A 19873-nucleotide genomic window follows, 5' to 3' on the forward strand; every position below is an offset into this window, starting at 1 on the left:
AATAATTATAATTTAGATATAATATTTTGTCTTATTAATTTTTTTAATGTATTTTGTCTTTTTATTAGTTAAATAGCAACCAAAAAAAAATAAAAAAACAAATCCATGCCAAGCAAACATAGCTAAGATGCGACAAGACCTTACCTGTTTCGACAAAAAAATGCAAGCCGCCTCCTTTGAAAATTTGGCGCGCAACTCTAACTTGTAGGGCAATCTTCACTGTATTTAAAAAGATTAAATTCTGTTGTATACAAAACAACAACAAGAATATAAAGAAATAAAGAAAATGAGAGAATTTGTTTGATTATAAAAATCAAACTCGAAATAAAAATAAATAAATAAAAACAGATTTTATTTTGTTACAAAAACAAAATTTAAATCTGATTTTAATAAATAAAAACAATACTGAAAATAAATTAAATAACTTACTTGATTTAATTTGTTCGAATTATTTTCTGATCAAGTCCAGTGTTTGACACTGTGTCCTTAAGACAGATTCGTCCTCTCCACGGTGCTTTCAGAATTTGGACGTCTATCTCCCAGGATGAAATGATCTACCACAAACAATAGCAGCACTACAAATTGTTTGCCTTATGAGCACACTAACTGTTTACACTCTTTCTTTCAGAAATAAAATGCAACAAAATGAAGAATAGAATAAGCAGAGGTGAAATACGAAATTTCTGAAAAAAAATCAATAACATCAAATGAGGGTGGTCTTATTTATAGATGTAAAGGTGGCTCTTGATTTTAAATTGAACAGGTATGAAACCTGTTGGTTTTGAATTCAAACAGATTTGAATCTGTTAATAATTCAAACAGATAGCAAAAAATCGGGAAGGGCCCTGTTTGGGTGTGCACTAATTCCAAACTAGTTTATTTCTGTTTGAAAACGGGAAGGGCCCTGTTTGGATGTACAGAAAATCCAAATCAGTTTAATTTGAATTTTGAATTTTATTTTACCAAAAATAAAATTAAATTCAAATGTTTTTTGCCCAAAAAGATTAGTATTGGGCCGAACAAGCCCAACCCAATCACACACCACGCACCCGCGCCCAAGCCCAGCCCGCCCGACCGGACGGACAGCGGCGGCGGCGGCGGCGCACGCGTGTTGATTTTTGGGTCCAATGGGTCTAGCCCATTTTGCCCATAACCTCTCCCTCTAAAACACTTGGGTACCCCTTGGGGCACACCTCAAGTACCAAACCCATGCCTTATAAATCCTTTCAAAACTTCCCACCAAAACAATGTGGGACAAGCCATTTTACAACCTTAAGGAATTTTCACCAAAACTCCATTTCCATGGAGCACACTTTGGCTTCAATTTCCCATTCACTCGGTAATGGTTTTGAGCAACCAAATATACCACGTGAATCACACCGCGGCATAGAACGCGTTACCACTTTGACCCGAGTAAATCGACGCTCGGGGCCCACCTAAAAAATAGACCAAACTTGAGAAAAAATTCTGGTTTTACCCAGAATTTTTCTACCATTTCCAACAATCCCCCACATGAATGGAATTTGATGACAACGGAAATGCAACAATATGCAGACTTTTACGAAAGAGTATAAGTCTAAAATATCTTGCATCAGGATAGGTAGTTTTCGGCCTTGAACCTTCCCTAGTGATAACCTATCGGACTTACTGGCTAACCAATGGACGCGATGCCTTGAATTGTTCAGCCGTTTGTGTAAGCCAAGACAATAGATTTCACACAAAATATCTTCTAACACATCGTGGTTCTCACTGTTGTGTTCATTTTGGCCTTGAACGCGCCTGATTTTCATAAGTGTTTCTAGAGAATTTAGCCTCTTCATTCTCATAGAACCGGCCCCAGTTCAACACTCATATAGGTGATTCTTATTGTGAGTATCTCCTTATACTCATCTTGATTTTATGCCTTAATCAAGATATAAGTAATCATTAAAAGCAAAGCTTATCCTTATACCCTTACAGACAACATATGTTGCAGATATCACTCTCACCAGAAGAATGGGTAGGGAATTTTTAATCCCTTGGTGATTTCTGGTGAGCCATACATAACTTAGTTGTCCCTTTGAACTTAGTTCTTGGGATCTCCAGTCATATAAGTAGGGTTACCATTATGACGACTCTTATGTAATAGGCTTTAATCCCATCCCCTTTGATGAACTATACACTAGCTCTTTTGTCAAACCTTTTGTTAACGGATCCGCAATATTCTCTTTAGATTTTATATAATCTATTGAGATTATTCCGTTTGACAACAATTGCCTTACGGTATTACGTCGACGACGAATATGTCGTGACTTACCGTTATACATGTAATTCTGTGCCATGCCTATTGCAGATTGACTATCACAATGAATGCAAATAGCTGGCACAGGTTTCGGCCACATTGGAATGTCTTCTAAGAAGTGACGAAGCCATTCTGCTTCTTCACCTGCTTTGTCTAAAGCAATGAACTCGGATTCCATTGTGGATCGTGCGATGCAAGTTTGTTTCGTGGATTTCTAAGAAACAGCAGCGCCTCCTAGAGTAAAGACATATCCACTTGTGGATTTTAAATCTTTAGTATCCGATATCCAATTTGCATCACAATAACCTTCAAGTACTGCTGGATATCGAGTAAAGTTCAAACCATGATCACGAGTAAATCTTAGATATCTGAGAACCCGAATGATCGCTTTCCAATGGTCTTCTCCAGGGTTACTAGTGTACCTACTCAATTTACTAATAGCATAAGCTATATCAGGACGAGTACAATTCATTAGGTACATTAGGCTTCCAATGATTTGGGAGTATTTTAACTGAGACACTGCATCACCTTTATTTTTCGATAAATAAAGACTGATGTCTACAGGTGTTCTAGCTAAATTCAAATCATCTTTGATAGATTTATCAAGAATTTTCTCAATATAATGAGATTGAGATAATGCATATCCGTCAGATATTTTAGTAATTTTCATTCCTAATATAACATCTGCGACCCCCATATCTTTCATATCAAATCTTTTGTTAAGCATTTTCTTAGTTGATTTGATCATGTTTTGACTGCTTCCAATGATAAGCATGTCATCCACATAAAGACAAACTATGACATATCCTTAGTCAGTATTTTTAACATAGACGCATTTGTCACATTCGTTTATCTTAAACCCATTAGTAAGCATTGCATGATCAAATTTTTCATGCCATTGCTTAGGTGCTTGTTTTAATCCATAAAGGGATTTTACAAGTCGACAAACTTTCTTTTCTTGCCCTGATACAACAAACCCTTTGGGTTCTTCCATATAGATCTCTTCATTTAGATCACCGTTTAAGAAAGCTGTCTTAACATCCATTTGATGTATTTCTAAATTAAACAACGTTGCTATAGCAATAAGCATGCGAATGGATGTTATTCTTGTCACAGGGGAATATGTGTCAAAATAATCCAAACCTTCCTTTTGTCTGTAACCTTTAACTACAAGTCTTGCTTTATACTTGTCAATTGAACCATCTGCTTTCATTTTTCTCTTGAATATCCATTTATATCCAAGAGGTTTAGAACCTGGTGGAAGATCCACCAATTCCCAAGTATGATTTTGCATAATGGATTCAATTTCATTATTAACAGCCTCTTTCCACAAAGGTGCTTCAGGACTTGTCATTGCTGCCTGAGGTTCATTTTTTAACAAGTATGTCAGAAAATCTGGACCAAAGGATTTTGATGTTCTCGCTCTCTTACTTCGTCTTGGTTCATCATCAGTTAAATCCCGTTGGTCTAGACCATTACTAGTCTCTTGTGTTTGATTGTCATTAGTCTCTTGACTTTGTGTACAATCATAAGTTCTTTTCTGTGAATTCAATTCTTGTCATTTCTTATAAAGAAAGACATGTTCAAAAAACACAGCATTCCTTGACTCTATAATAGTGTTCACATTTATATCAGGTATTTCTGATTTATAAGTCAGAAACCGATATGCACTACTATTCTGAGCATAACCAATAAACACACAATCTACTGTTTTTGGTCCAATCTTAGTCTTTTTAGGAACAGGTATTTCAACTTTTGCCAAACACCCCCACACTTTTAAGTATTTGTAGGAAGGTGGTCGACCTTTCCACAATTCATAAGGAATGCTTTTGGTTTTCTTGTGGGGTATTCTATTAAGAACATAATTAGCAGACAATATTGCTTCCCCCCACATGTTCTGTGGTAAGCCTAAACTTAGTAACATGGCATTCATCATTTCTTTTAGAGTTCTATTCTTCCTTTCAGCAATTCCATTTTGCTATGGAGAATAAGGGGCTGTAGTTTGGTGAATAATGCCATGTTGTGCACAAAATTCATTTAATGGTGCATCATATTCACCACCCCTATCACTTCTAACCATTTTAATGATTTTACCAAGTTGATTTTCAACTTCTGTTTTGTAGAGTTTAAACATTTCTAAGGCTTCATCTTTACTTCTAAGTAAATAAACATAACAATATCTTGTGCAATCATCGATAAATATTATGAAATATTTTTTGCCTCCTCTAGTTTGAATAAATTTTAAATCACATACATCAGTATGAATTAATTCTAGAGGTTCGGTTTTTCTTTCAACCGATTTAAATGGAGCCTTAGTTAGTTTCGCTTCTACACAAATTTCACATTTATGATTAGGGTTAATTTCAAACTTTGGTATATGATCTAAAGCAGTTAATCTACGCAAAGCATCAAAATTCACATGTCCTAATCTACCATGCCATAAATTTGACTCAAGAATATAAACAAAAGATGTGTTATTCTTATTCATAGCAATTTTTGGTACAACTGTCATTACATTCAACTTAAAGAGACCATCACTCATGTATCCCTTACCAACATACATACCACTCTTTGTTAATACAAATTTATCAGACTCAAATACAAGTCTAAAACCATTTTTACTTAACAAAGACCCAAAAACTAAATTCTTCCGGATGTCAGGTGCATGCAGTACGTTGTTGAGGGTTAGTTCTTTCCCTGATGTCATCTTCAAGATCACTTTCCCTTGTCCAGCCACAGTAGAAGTAGAAGAATTTTTCATGAAAAGTTGTTCACCATTTGCAGCCTCATTGTAGGTAGTGAACATCTTCTTGTCCGCACATATGTGACGAGTTGCTCCAGTGTCAACCCACCACTCTTTGGGATTTCCAACCAAGTTAGCCTCAGACACCACAGCAGAAAGGTTGATGTCATTCACTCCGTCAGAGATGTAATCCAATTCTGTTACATTGGCCTGATTGGTGGTCTTCTTACTTGTACTTCCATGATCCTTCTTAGGGCAGCGGCAGTCAGAAGCCCGATGTCCAGTTTTGCCACAGTTATAGCATTTTTCTTTGAACTTCTTACTACTATCGCCTTGTTTAGGACCATCTCCAGTAAACTTTCTCTTTTTGTTATGTGGTTTATGAACTTGTTCAACCACATTAGCCTTGGACTCAATGGGATTTTTCTCTTTCCTCTTTTCAGCCTTTCGGTTATCTTCCTCAATTCTTAATCTTACAATCAATTCATCCATAGCCATCTCTTTGCGTTTATGTTTTAAATAATTTTTGAAATCTTTCCAAGCCGGTGGTAACTTTTTCACTAAAGCAGCGACTTGGAATGACTTGCTAAGAGACATACCTTCTAAATGAATATCATGTAAAATTATTTGAAAACTTTGAACTTGAGATATTACTGTTTGGGAGTCAACCATAACAAAATCCAGAAATTTACCAACGACAAATTTCTTCGTGCCGGCATCTTCTGTCTTGTATTTCTTCTCCAAAGAATCCCACAATTCTTTTGCTGTTTTCAGAAGACTGTATACATTATACAGCATATTGTCAAGGCCATTTAGGATGTAGTTTCTGCACAAGAAATCTGAATGTTTCCAAGTATCTACAGCGGCAATAACTTGCCGATCACTTTCACCCTCTTTAAGTGCTGGAGCCTCTTCATGGAGAAACCGGGCCAAATTAAGAGTCGTAAGATGGAACAGCATCTTCTGCTACCATCTCTTAAACTCGGTACCGTTAAATTTTTCCGATTTTTCTCCATGATTGATTGGTACATGAACATGGTTCTGGATAGGGACCGATGTAGGTGTAACAATAGGAATACCACTGCCAGATGCAGTTTCAGTTGTAGTAGCCATAATCTCTGATTACAAAAATCAGAAAAAATTAAAACACAAATTAATTTTCTAGTTACTAAAACCAGAAAATAAATTATAACAACAAAATAATTTTATTTTCCTTGTTACTAAAACTATAAAAATAAAATATCACAATAATTTTCTGTAATACCAAATAATATTCTGCAATTGTTAATGACACCAGTATATTACTACTAGTTGTCAAAGAAAAGAGACAGTATATTACTATTATCTGTCAAATAACATAAATCACTATTTGTTTTTCCAACCAGAATATTACTTTGAAAACACAGAAAATTAAATACAATGAAGATACCAAAAAAAAAGAATATGTCTTAAGATTGTAGGACAATCTTCACTGTATTTAAAAAGATTAAATTCTGTTGTGTACAAAACAACAACAAGAATATAAAGAAATAAAGAAAATGAGAGAATTTGTTTGATTACAAAAACCAAACTCGAAATAAAAATAAATAAATAAAAACAGATTTTATTTTGTTAAAAAAAACAAAATTTAAATCTGATTTTAATAAATAAAAACAACACAGAAAATAAATTAAATAACTTACTCGATTTAATTTGTTCGAATTATTTTCCGATCAAGTCCAGTGTTTGACACTGTGTCCTTAAGACAGATTCGTCCTCTCCACGGTGCTTTCAGAATTTGGATGTCTATCTCCCAAGATGAAATGATCTACCACAAACAATAGCAGCACTACAAATTGTTTGCCTTATGAACACACTAAGTGTTTACACCATTTCTTTCAGAAATAAAATGCAACAAAATGAAGAATAGAATAAGCAGAGGTGAAATACGAAATTTTTGAAAAAAATCAATAACATCAAATGAGGGTGGTCCTATTTATAGATGTAAAGGTGGCTCTTGGTTTTAAATTGAACAGGTATGAAACCTGTTGGTTTTGAATTTAAACAGATTTGAATCTGTTAATAATTCAAACAGATAGCAAAAAATCGGGAAGGGCCCTGTTTGGGTGTGCACTAATTCCAAACTAGTTTATTTCTGTTTGGATGTACAGAATATCCAAATCAGTTTAATTTGAATTCTGGATTTTATTTTACCAAAAATAAAATTAAATTCAAATATTTTTGGCCCAAAAAGATTAGTATTGGGCCGAACAAGCCCAGCCCGCCTGACCAGACGGACGGCGGCGGCGCGCGCGTGTTGATTTTTGGGTTCAATGGGTCTAGCCCATTTTGCCCATAACCTCTCCCTCTAAAACACTTGGGTACCCCTTGGGGCACACCCCAAGTATCAAACCCATGCCTTATAAACCCTTTCAAAACTTCCCACAATGTGGGACAAGCCATTTTACAACCTTAAAGAATTTTCACCAAAACTCTATTTCCATGGAGCACACTTTGGCTTCAATTTTCCATTCACTCGGTAATGGTTTTGAGCAACCAAATATATCACGTGAATCACAACGCGGCATAGAACGCGTTACCACTTTGACCCGAGTAAATCGACGCTCGGGGCCCACCTAAAAAATAGACCAAACTTGAGAAAAAATTCTGGTTTTACTTAGAATTTTTCTACCATTTCCAACATAACTTTTTAAAGCGAATTATTTAGTACTTTTATAATATTATGTGATATTTTTCATTTCATAAAGTGTTTTTAATTAATGATGTAATAAAAAATAAATTTTGTTGATATGTGCTTTTAGGGCATATTAAATAGTTTAAAAATATTAGAGATTTATAATTTTAGATCCATAATACATTTACAATGATGTGGTAAGAGAGTTGGATCTTATATAATAAGTGTATCACAAATCAAAAGTTAATATGTATTATATCACATCATTAGAAGTCAAATTAGGGAAGTGAGTCTACGAGTCTCAAACATTTTTTGTTATTGAGACGAAATTTTTTTAAAGGTACAATGTTTACTTATTTTTGTCAAGTAATTGAAAAACAAATGATAACCTGATATGTTTTGTTATTATTCATTTATCAGGAATAACACATAAGTAAAGTCAAATTATATTTTGAAGGGTGTTGGCAAAGTGGTGATGATTAACTTAGATAATGTGAGGTCCATTATATTTATTGGATAATTATTCAATAATCTTAGAAAACTATATGATATTACTTACATTTATTAGATATTTATGAGAAAAGATAATATATTTAGTACTACGTAAACACCATTATATCATAATCTAAGAATATCTAATAATATATTTTTATTTTTATTTATGTTTATGTTTGGAAGAGAATACAAGATTAGAGTGATGGTAATAGAAAGTATGTCCGCTATTGATATGCAACAATTTTTTCTACAAATGAATACTTGAAAGGTGGTTAATTCACACTTTGTTGATAAAGTACAAGAGTGACGGTAATAAAAACTGATAGAGGTGGGTCTATAGGGACTTTTGGCCCACCGCTTAAAGCCCAATATATAATTTAAACACTAAAAAGCCCAATGTTGCACCAAGGACCAATAACATCTAAACACTTGTTAAGAGAAGAATCAGCCACATAAGCAGATAAAGATCCTGTAGAGTTATTGCACCACGCACCAGTCATTAATGGGTTTCTTTTAGGGGTGAGTGCGGGTCGGTTGCGGCCACGAAACCTCCAATCCGCCATCCGTCCGCTAAATTGGTGGATTAGAGAAAATCAATCCGCATCCGTCCGCCAATCCGGCGGATATGGATTGAGCAGTTTGGCGATTTGGTGGGTGGGTGCGAATCGGTTTGGCGGTTTAAGATTTTATAAATTTTCAACATAATTCAACTTGTGCACTTCCTAAAAAAAAAAAGAAAAAAAGAAAGAAAGAAAGTATTACGGTCAATGACTTAAAAAACTATTACAATCACTGCATGTCTTATCCAAAAAAAGAAAGTTTGAAACTTTAGAATATCACAATCACTGCATGGCTCATCCACATATTACAATCACAACATGATTCATCCACATAAAGTATTACAATCTGTGATTCTTAAAATATAATAACAATTCAAACCACAAAAATCATGAACAAGGCAGTAGTAGAGATTGTATGTCTCTGTATTGTTACATCTATGTATGTTTTTGAAAACAAAAACCAACCAGCATATATCATATTTTCTATTTATTGTTTTTAGAGTTAAATTTAAAAACCAAAAAATATAGATAAACAATACGTTTATTTTTTTCAATTCAAAAAATATATTTAAGTTGAAAACTTTTTTTTAACAGAATATTTAAATTTTTTTTCAATTGAAAACACAAACAAAATATTTACAAATTGAAAATATAAAGTCTTATAAATTATGGCGATTCGGTTGCGGCCAAAGGAAACTCAAATCCGTCATCCGTCCGCCAAATTGGCGGATTGGAGAAAATCAATCCGCAATCGTCCGCTCGTCATCACGCATCCATCCAAAATGTGGCGGATCGGTTCGGTTCGATCGGTTTTGGCGGATCGATATATCCGCTGCTCATCCCTAGTTTCTTTGCAGCATTTAATGCGATAACCTCCTCACGTCGGGGCAGAGCAGCCTCACCATGACACAAGGCAAGCTAAGATATAGGCTTTCGGCTAACATGACAGGTCGGAGTGGACAAGGAAATGATGAGCAAAGGATATAAACAGGTTTCTAAGACAAAAAAAAAGGTTAAGTTCATTATCACCATCCTCTCTGGACATCCCATCATTCTCTCATTTCTAACTTGTTCGTCGGAGGGTTCGCTTGGGGACTCTCGTTTCCGTTGAACTCTTGTGCATGTTTCTCCATGGACCCAGCCATTGGACAACGGTGTAGGAGGCATGGATCTACCCGACCTTATCCATGAGGGTCCAGCAGCATCATCAAAAACTATGTAAGGATCAATTTGAAAGAAACCTGATATCTAATCATCTACGTGACTACATACAGTTGATTTGAATTATAATTTCGATTGTTTTATTAACAAGAAAACAAATAATGTATTTGTGAAACTTATCATCTTAATTAAGATTGAAATTAGAGGTCATCTTAATCTAATAATCTATAAATAGAGAATTTAAAAATATTTATGTTTCAAGTTAAAAGTACTATTCTCTCTGTTTCTAAAAAAATTAAGGATTATTTACCAATAAATCCTACTTCACAAACTGTTATACCAAATAGTCCCACTTTTATTCTATTATACCAAAGAGTCCTGTTGGTGGGTTGATTTGGTCCTTTTTGATCTTTTTTTCCATTTTTGTTTCACTGTGTGGACGAGAGTGCCCTTGGTTTAATATGGTACTCTTTTGCGGGGTCAGTTCCTTTGGGTTGGTTTCAAGCTAGAGAGAGAGAGATGGGTTGGTTTCAGGCTAGAGAGAGAGAGGAGTAATCAGTCTCTCTTGTGTGTGTGTATCTGCTATCCGTGTATCAGTCTGTGTGTTTTTCAGTCTCCCCGATCAAGGCTCTGTTCTATTGTTCCACTCTCTTCTTTACACACACACACACACAGAGCGAGAGCGAGGGCTCTTCTGATTCGATTCGAGAGTAAGAAAGAGAGAGATGGGTTGGTTTCAGGCTAGAGAGAGAGAGGAGTAAGTAGTCTCTCTTGTGTGTGTGTGTGTTTGCTGTTCGTGTATCAGTCTCTGTGTTTTTCAATCTCCCCGATAAAGGCTCTGTGCTATTGTTCCACTCTCTTCTGCACGGGAGACAGAGAGAAAGGGCGACAATGTATGTGTGTATCTGTGTGTGATAGGAGAAAGGGAGAGCCCATACCAGCCCCTGTGTGTGTCTTAACTCAGATCGAAGAGAAGCTGTGTGCGTGTGTCCCGTGTATCAGTGTGTGTGTATATCGTGTGTGTGTGTTGTGTTTGTGTATCAGTGTGTGTGTTAACCCCCCAAACACACCAACCCAGCCCAATAAAAAACCCCTTACAACGTTTTGTCATTCTGTGACACCCTACCAATATATCACGTGCAACACACCACACATCCATTCACTAATCACGCACGTGAGCGACACACGTGCCTCACCCAATTTCCGCCCGACAGCTGCATCAGCAACGGTTAGATAAGGGTAATTACGTCCCTCACAATTGAATGGGACTAAACGGTTTAATAGAATAAAAATGGGACCAATTGGTTCATAAGTTCAAATTTTGGGATTTATTGATAAATCTCCCCAAAATTAATTCATTTAAATTTTTTTTATCTAATAAATAAATTACAGCAGCATTGATGAACGGGAAGGAAGCTATAAGAGTCGTCCTAGTGGTCTTCTGTTTACTTTGTTGAACAGAGATTTGGTTGGATAAGAAAAGAAATATTTCTCCAAATCCACCATCAGTATTGGTTAGGTCCCACACAAACATTATTCGGTAAAATGCAGATAGCCCTGAAATTTGGATTGTTCTATGTAATTTAAAAAATTATAAATATTTTTTTTTGTCAGAATTTGTTATTTAAAAAAATTTATTACAAAATATTTTTTTTTAACTATTCTCTTATACAATAATAAAATTACCTGAATTGTTAATTAAAATATATTTTTAACATCATTAAAAATTATTAATTAACTTGATATTTTATTAATAGTAAAAGAGGTTAGTTGTTATTGGATTAGAAATTTGAAGGGACCAAATGTGATTTCTAAAATCACAATGAACAATTCATATTTTAAATAATTCTTAAATGGTGTATTTACAATTTATCCAAAATTGTTCAGTAAAAAAAAGCAGTTCGACTCCACCACGTAGGATTCTAGCAACATAAAAAATGCTTTCTCCAATTGCCTCATCACCTCCTATATATAAACCATACATGCCCTGCCAGGCTGCCACTTCCTCAAACATCAACAAAGTCACTTCAAAACACAAAAGTGAATCAAAATGAGGTCTAGTTGGGCCTTGACATTTCTCTCTTTGCTCACCATCCCAGTAGTACTAACACTAGGAATCTCAGCAGAGCAATGTGGAAATCAAGCTGGGGGTGCACTGTGCCCAGGAGGCCTATGCTGTAGCCAACATGGGTGGTACGGAACCACCCCAGACTACTGCGCTGCTGGTTGCCAAAGCCAGTGCGGCAGCAGCGACAGTGACACTCCTAACCAATAACACCGTATGTGCACTTCATAATTCCAACCAATAACACCACACACAAAAGGATGAATGGAACCGATCTTGTCTCCCACCCAATCAATTGAGGTAATTAAGATCGGCTCTAGTCATTCAATTATTAGTATTTTTTGATTTGTGAGTACCATATCTGTAATTCAAAGAGTATTGGTGACACACTTTTAACTAAACACTGGTAAAAATTACTTGATCACCATTACATTTAATGGTAACCGGTACTTTTGGGTCAAAATGAACATTATAACCTTGAAAGTATGCATGATCCTCGTGATTTGCAAATTCTGTCATCGTTTTTTTCTTTTAAATGCAATTACCAACTAGGAGATGGTATTTTTAATCATGTTTTATTGGACTCAATGTAAGTGGAGATTTTAGTAGGGGGGGGGGGGGGATATGAAATGATTGCTTATCTTGTTAATGAGGGGAGAGAAAGGAACAAAGTTAAAAAATTGATCTTATCAAGCAAGAACAATTAAGGTGGACTGTGGAATAAAGCATGTGATTCTTTTTGTCTTTCTTTGGTTCTAGCAAAATTATTAATTACCCTTATCTTAATGTGCTGGAAAACATTAGCTATTCAAATTTGACCATAACTGAGTACAAACTACAAGTAGAAATACACGCGAAACACAATATGTTGAGAGAGTATTAATATTTGATAAAATGGCAGTAAACAATTTAACTATATATGTTAATATTAATAACGGTTCATTCCCCGTCATACATGGATCAGGTTAGGTATCAGAAATCTGATACTTATCCCAACAGATCTGGATGATTCACAGAGAGAGAGAGGAATTATATAAACAACTTCATATATAATTGCTTTTCCAGCTTCAAATGGCCATGATATGCATGGAGTGAAGAGCAGATATAAAACTGGGAAGTTCAGAAGGCATGGAACATTTAAAAATTTGTGAAAACACCATCTGCTCAAAAGCACACGCAAGTGCCCACAAAGGTATACATAAGCCGCACACACTAGCTAAAAGTAAAGGTAAAAATGGAAACAAAGGTCAACACAATGTGTGGTGTGTTGGGATACTGTGACCTCTTATCCTAATGCTATGTATATGTGGTTGACGAGGGCGATTATCTCTATATTGAGAAAGAGAAGCACAATTTCGTTATCTTCAACCATGTTCTTGTCATATACTATCATCTTTGACATGCTTTTTACTGTCATATTCCCAACAAAAAATTAATCTAATAATCGTTGACAGTTGAAACTAATCACAAGCAGAAGAATTAATATACTGTTTCCAAACTAGCAAATATTTTTCCTCTTCTAGTCAGGCGAACAGTCATTTTTGAAGTACTAAAGCCGAAAACTTTTGATTATTATGTACAATTGGCTCACACAAAGCCATGAACATAGCAAAAATACATTGTTTGACCAAATAATACAAATGCTATATGATGAACTTTACAAATTTTCTACTTACCCTCTTACCCCAACCAAAAGAAACAGAAAAAAATAAAATAAAATAAAAAGAGAAAAGGGTTCTATGCTATTGCTATGTTGGGATGTGATAATTGCCTAAGCAGTTGCATAACTGGAATCTATAAAAGCTTCACAGAATAATGATCCTCATAGCTTTTGGGACAGCATAATGAATTTCAGCTAGCTTTTTCTGATAAAATAGAAACAAGCTCGGATCGAGCTTTTTCGAGGGCACTTGACAAATTCTCGGGTTTTCTACCACCTGCCTGACCAAAATTAGGTCTGCCACCCCCTCCTCCACCGCATAACTTCGCTATAGGCCCGATAAATTTCCCTGCTTGAACTCCCATGCCAACCACCCCCGGTGAGAATGCAGTGATTAAACTTACCTTACCTTCACCAGGACATGAGCCCAAAATCACAGCTGCTAGATCTTCTAATGTATCCACTACACTAGGTAGTCAGCTGCACTCCAGTGAATCAGCATCTGTATCATCCATGCACTCAACCAGCACCCTGTAAAGTAATTTTCCAGAAAGCAACTGTATTATTCATAGAATGCTCTTTTAGATCTCCAAAGGGGAAATAATATCAAGACTTGTTAATGTCAATTTTTTTGTTTTTGTTTTTGTTTTCGTTTTTGTTCTTTTCTGCGCTTGGGTTTAGGTTGAGTTGTCCGAATGATGGTGGTGCGAGTTAGCTATGTTGAATAGCTTAATGTACATTGTTGGGCTCATTTTCTAATAGCTTAAGCTTTGGGGACTAATGGAGATATAACATATGGTATCAGAACCAGAGAACTAGGGATGGGTAGGGTGCATATCCCTGGCTTGTACATGGTGGGTGCTGCCAAGCGAGCACACTAGTGTGAGGGAAGGTGTGAAGCGAAATTCCACAACGACTGGGTACAAAAGTAATGTGCAGTATATAAATCTGAGGGCACCTCATGCTGAGCTAACTTTAGGGTGTGTTTTTTCCAAGACTGTAACAAGCTATTCTTTACAAGTTTGAATGATTTTGTGTGCTCTTTATCATAGATGTATAGTTGATCCAACATTTCTACTCTTTAACATAGATGGAACTACAGAAGTTAATTTAAAACCTGATATTTTTAGAATTCCCCACAAGCAATACATTGTTTGCGATGATTGAGGCTCTGTGAACTGCTGCTTTAGCACGAATAGCTGAAATTTCATTTCTTGCCATTCGCAATTCCTCCAATAGTGTTTCTACCCTGGCTGGTACATCTTCAGCTTTCACCTTTGCAGAATGAATTTTAATAATGAAAACATTGGAAACAATCAGGTGTTCTCTATTTAGCAAAAAGATTACAGAAGAAAACATACTTTGAGAGTGGAGCAGAGCAGAGCTGTTTCATGTAGTTATCTCTAGCATTGATGTATTCGATAAAAGCTTCACCAGCAACGGCTTCTATACGTCTGATTCCAGATGCAATCCCCTGTTCTGAGATTATTTTGAAGCCACGTATTTGCATCTACCGCAGCTTCCACTTCACCGCCAACCTCTATACTTCCCTCCTTATAGTGTACCCTTATGAACAAATATATTACCCATGGATTTTTTGACGTCTTTTATCTCTATAACAGCAGTCTGTTGGTTTCCAGCTTCGGGAATAAATAGAAAACCATTGTCTCCAATTTGACCACCTGATTCAGCATAAAATGGTGTCCTATTGAGAAAAACTTCTACTTCGCTGCCTTTGGAAACCTGTAGTACCGGTTTCCCATTCACCAAGAGAGCCTCAACTACTGCTCTGGTGGAAAGTGCGTCATAACCTAGAAATTCTGTGTCACGAATATTTTCAGCCTGATCTCCGCCATCTTCAACTTCAAGTTTGACAGCATTATGTGTAGCCTGAGACTGACGTCTTTGGTTCTCCATTTCAATATCAAAACTGTTCATATCTATATTGACACCGCGTTCATCAGCCACTTCCCTAGTTATCTCCACGGGAAAACCGTACGTGTCATACAAGAGAAATGCATCCTTGCCTGACAAGCAAGGTGCAGTGCTATTTTCCTGAGCACTTGACAATGCGTCTGCTAACATTTGATCGAGCAGCTTTTCCCCTCTCTCCAATGTTTGTACAAACTGTAGTTCTTCCCTCTTCAACTCCTCCAAAATGAGGAATGCTCTTGTTTTTATGTCTGAATCTATGTGGGTGCTCAAGTCAATTACTTTTTCTGCGATCGTAGGCAAAAATGCTTCTTCAATATCCCCCTTTATACCAACTAACCTGCCAGTACAAACAGCCCTTCTGACGAGTTGCCGAACTACATAACCTCTCCCAATATTTGATGGGACAACGCCGTCTGACAGGAGATAAACGATTGCATGCAGGTGATCACCAATTATCTAAAACAATGGAAAGTTTTATAGTATCAATGCAAATATAAGAATAATTAATATATGTTAGAGAAAACTATTGGAGATATCACAAACTCTTGGTGATAGCATACTTTAAGGTTTGTTTTCATAGAATCATCAGCAAGAGCATACGAGACATTTGCCAATTCTGAGGCTTTCTTTATAATGGGAAAGATCAAGTCAGTCTCATAATTGTTGGGAACCTGCACACATGGTAGAATATAAAAGGAAGTGTGAAGTTGAACTAAAAAATAACCAAAAGAATCTTCAAGAAATGATTCTTCTGAAACCAAAATGAGATTATTGCGGGGGAAGTTTGCTGTGGGCAGTACAAACTCCATTACCAAGATTCGAATCAGATGGAGGCATCCCATTTGCTTTGATATGAGAAGTACTTAAACCGTTCATAACTCAGATGTGGCAGAGCTAGAAGTACCTTCTGAAGGATGCGAGCCATAAGCTCCAAACCTAAACCAGTATCAATATTCTTTTGTTTTAATGGTTCAAGTGAACCATCATCTGTTCTGTTGTATTGCATGAAAACCAGGTTGTAGAACTCTACGAACCTAGTATCATCTCCTAGGTCCCGCAAATGAAAAACATCAACTCAATAATCAAAATCATAGTGATAATGCTAATAAATAATTCAAATACAAAATAGTCCAGCTTCACCCAAAGCAATATAAAAAAGAAAGGAAATGGTTTTAACAAAATACGTACAACATCTGAGTGTCCTCTCTCAGGACGGAAATCGTAATAAAGCTCGGAGCATGGACCGCAGGGACCAGTCACTCCACTAGTCCAAAAGTTGTCTTCTTCACCCATCCTCTTTATACGCTCCACAGGAACACCAACCTGAAGCAAGAACCAGATTTATGAAGTTAATTTCACTTATCATTTATATCTGGAAGCTATCAGTAAAAGAACTCTCACGTGGAAGAATACAGTCCCCAAGAAGTGAAGAACAAAAAAGTCTCAAATGGACACCTTGGGCTTAGCAGGCAAGTGCATATATGTAACTTGAATGACCATGAAGAGTGATTTTAACAAGGGTATGAAAATTTTGGAAACGTTCATGACAAGCCTCTTTGGCATGAATTTGGATAGCTAGACATCTCTTTACATGGAAAACAATTTTAATGATCAGATACACAAGCGGAGAAAATTACAAAAGATATATTAGACTATAAGTACAACAATATGATTAAAGTTCTTGTCTGCTTACCTCGTCATGCCCCATTTCAAATGCTTCATCATCATCTTCGTAAACAGTTACCATACTCTTTCTGCTGGCAATGCAAACCTGAGCAATTAAAAAAATACTTTCATTCTTCTTGCTCAGAGAAACAATCACAAATTCATAGCTATGACGAGGAAAAAATTTATTCAAAAAAAATTATGAAAAACCCATCCTTTTAGTAAGATCCTCTGTATTGACCAACATCTGGTACTAACATATTGGAACCTACGCCCCCCAAAAAAGGCATTTATGCTTGACTTTAGGGTCTGTTTGGCTGATGTGCGCATGGACTTCACACTCTTCACTACTAGTATGGATCCCAAAATATTTACAGTTGTGACTGCTGCTTTTTTCCCATCGCTAACAACAGTGTCATCCCACAACAAACACTGTCCAAGGACGTGCCTTTGAAACTACAACTACTTGCAGCCACTAGAATGGTTACATCTTATATAGTGAATTGATGCTCATAATATTTTAAGGTCATAAATAATTCCAGGCATTTATTGTATACATAAAATTGTGGAAATATTATTCAAAAAATACTGCTTGTATGACTTAAAAACCAGTTTTTATCGGAAATTTTATAGGCCTGGTACCTATTGAGAAACATAAAACTTCATAAGAGGTGCCAACTTGAAATAAGGATATTGAGATTTATGGCAAGTCAATGAAAGGAAAAAAAACAAATTAAAAATAGACATATTCAATCAACAAAAGGAGTGTGAAGACAAGAGAATTATCAGTCTAGACTTCAGTGTCACAATAAAATTACTCGTACATACTCCAAGGTAGTAAGCTCCCATGCCCATTTAATTGCTTCCTTCTTGAAGTAATCTCCAAAACTGAAGTTTCCAAGCATCTCAAAGAATGTATGATGTCTAGATGTTCGACCTACATTCTCAACATCATTTGTGCGTATGCATCTTTGGGAAGTTGTGGCACAGGGTACCTGAACAAAATATGATGATGATATTAAAGTGGCTCAAAATTGTATTCGAAAGAACATATGTAATATACACATGTTCATTAATAACAAAATGAATAAGACAGCATCATTGCATTCCATTAGCAGACCTTGTAGACCAAAACCAAGAGACACATACCCATCAAAAGGCGAACAAAGGGGGCAAAAAAGAAGAAGGAAACTACGACACACATTAATGAAAATCATACATTTGGTAATCATCAGACATCATGCCAATATGTTAACCAGCCCAATTACGAGATGTGCATCAGTGCCTTTTGAAAATATTTTTTTTATCCAAGGTAAGTGTTTATAACTCCATATCATACATTTGCTTAAAATAGTATATATTCAGATACAACTTACAAGACCCTAATATTATGTGGTGGGAGAATGGAGAAGTACTTCAATATATGGTAGTATAGAAAAATCCATTACCTCATGTGATGCAATTTTATCCTTAATCATTACAATTGTATGGATGACAACTTAAATATTGAGATATTCCAACAACAATAGAGCATGGTCTGTCTAATGAGGCATAAATACCTACAAGTTTTAATATAATAAATAATTCACTGTGCACAATGATCTCAATGTAGCATACTAAAATAAATAATTCACAGTGCACGATGATCTCAATGTAATATATTTCTATATGCTATGTCCAATATAATCAACTGAATGCTAAGTTTAGTCTTTATTTTCAATAGAGTGATCCCAAGTCAGGCTTTGTAAGAAAATTCTGAACTACATGTAAATACCTTTCCCAAGAATATGGGCTTGAACTGAAGCATTCCGGCAATTGTCAGTAGAACTGTTGGATCATCTGGTACAAGAGAAGCACTTGGAAGGACCTTGCGACCTCATGAAGCATAAAAATCAAGAAATCGCCAGCGAATGGAATCCCCACTTGTGGGGACATCCTTGGATTTATCCTCAACCAATTCCTCAGTCATAGGTTGTATTGATGCTGAAAGAAGATATCCAGAAAAGGTTTTTATATCATTCGGAAGACAGATGCTGAAGAATTTGTAAGCTCCTATGACAAAAAATGTGAACAAACAAGAGTTCTCTACCTGACGTAATTCTTGTGGTGAAGTTTACTTTCCGTGCTCCCTTAATTTTGGAATGTTTAGAGGGAAAATGATCCCTGCAACCTGTATTCAGGTTCTAATGTGTCAGCCTCAAGAAGGGAACTTAATGCACTGAATATGGAAACACCCCCCCCCCCCCCCCCCCCCCCCCCCAAAAAAAAAAAAAGACTACCCTTGTCGTGGTAAATCTAGATAAAGCAAAGTTCACAGAGAAAAACCAAAAGAATACACTACACTGCACTCACAAATCCCCAAACCTGTAATTTTTGTGCCCTGAAGAGTCTGGAAATTTATACATGGCAATACAATCAAACACTTAAAAAAGAGTCAGGTTAGTTTGTTTCTATCATTTTTCTATCCAAAACCATGATTAAACCTTAAGAAGTTGAAGGATTTACCAGAGTCGAGAAAAATAATTATACCTCCTCCCCTAAGTTAATAAATTTGCTTTTTCTTGATTTGAATTTGATAATCAAGAAAACCCTAAAATCACAAGGACGAATTGAGACCTTCAAATAGAAAACCAA

General features: G+C 35.9%; 2 protein-coding genes and 1 pseudogene across 3 annotated transcripts; all 3 read right to left on the reverse strand.

The window, feature by feature from the left end:
* Positions 1-13517: 13517 nt before the first annotated feature.
* On the reverse strand, positions 13518-16635 carry LOC145819874 (alanine--tRNA ligase, chloroplastic/mitochondrial-like). The gene is made up of 5 exons (XM_082913815.1): positions 16479-16635; positions 16135-16245; positions 15001-16030; positions 14757-14914; positions 13518-14170 (listed from the first exon to the last, which is right to left on the reverse strand). Exons 1-3 carry the CDS (start codon positions 16578-16580, stop codon positions 15194-15196), a joined length of 1050 nt encoding a protein of 349 aa, XP_082769941.1. The 5' UTR covers positions 16581-16635; the 3' UTR covers positions 13518-14170; positions 14757-14914; positions 15001-15193.
* LOC114264824 (alanine--tRNA ligase, chloroplastic/mitochondrial pseudogene) lies at positions 14116-15149 on the reverse strand (annotated as a pseudogene).
* On the reverse strand, positions 16607-19192 carry LOC145819876 (alanine--tRNA ligase, chloroplastic/mitochondrial-like). 2 transcript variants are annotated; one of them, XM_082913818.1, is made up of 4 exons: positions 19014-19192; positions 18064-18234; positions 17268-17345; positions 16607-16897 (listed from the first exon to the last, which is right to left on the reverse strand). In XM_082913818.1, exons 1-4 carry the CDS (start codon positions 19044-19046, stop codon positions 16622-16624), a joined length of 558 nt encoding a protein of 185 aa, XP_082769944.1. In that variant the 5' UTR covers positions 19047-19192; the 3' UTR covers positions 16607-16621. The 2 variants fall into 2 exon arrangements, with proteins under 2 accessions (XP_082769944.1, XP_082769943.1); XM_082913817.1 differs by having other exon boundaries at positions 18058-18234.
* Positions 19193-19873: the final 681 nt, after the last annotated feature.

This window comes from Camellia sinensis, chromosome 2 (genome assembly GCF_055761805.1).
Source record: "Camellia sinensis isolate YWXY chromosome 2, ASM5576180v1, whole genome shotgun sequence".
NCBI classification, from domain to species: Eukaryota; Viridiplantae; Streptophyta; class Magnoliopsida; order Ericales; family Theaceae; genus Camellia; species Camellia sinensis.

Excerpts from the sequence above, each read along its gene's own strand:
- LOC145819874 (XM_082913815.1), bottom strand. The coding sequence starts at position 16,580 with ATGCAATACAACAGAACAGATGATGGTTCACTTGAACCATTAAAACAA. Across the intron at positions 16,246-16,478 it reads TGGCTCGCATCCTTCAGAAG|GTTCCCAACAATTATGAGAC; the intron begins GTACTTCTAGCT and ends CCATGTGTGCAG. Across the intron at positions 16,031-16,134 it reads CTATGAAAACAAACCTTAAA|ATAATTGGTGATCACCTGCA; the intron begins GTATGCTATCAC and ends CCATTGTTTTAG.
- LOC145819876 (XM_082913817.1), bottom strand. The coding sequence starts at position 19,046 with ATGCTTCAGTTCAAGCCCATATTCTTGGGAAAG. Across the intron at positions 18,235-19,013 it reads AGCCCATATTCTTGGGAAAG|GTACCCTGTGCCACAACTTC; the intron begins GTATTTACATGT and ends TATTTTGTTCAG. Across the intron at positions 17,346-18,057 it reads CTACCTTGGAGTATGTACGA|GTTTGCATTGCCAGCAGAAA; the intron begins GTAATTTTATTG and ends TTAATTGCTCAG.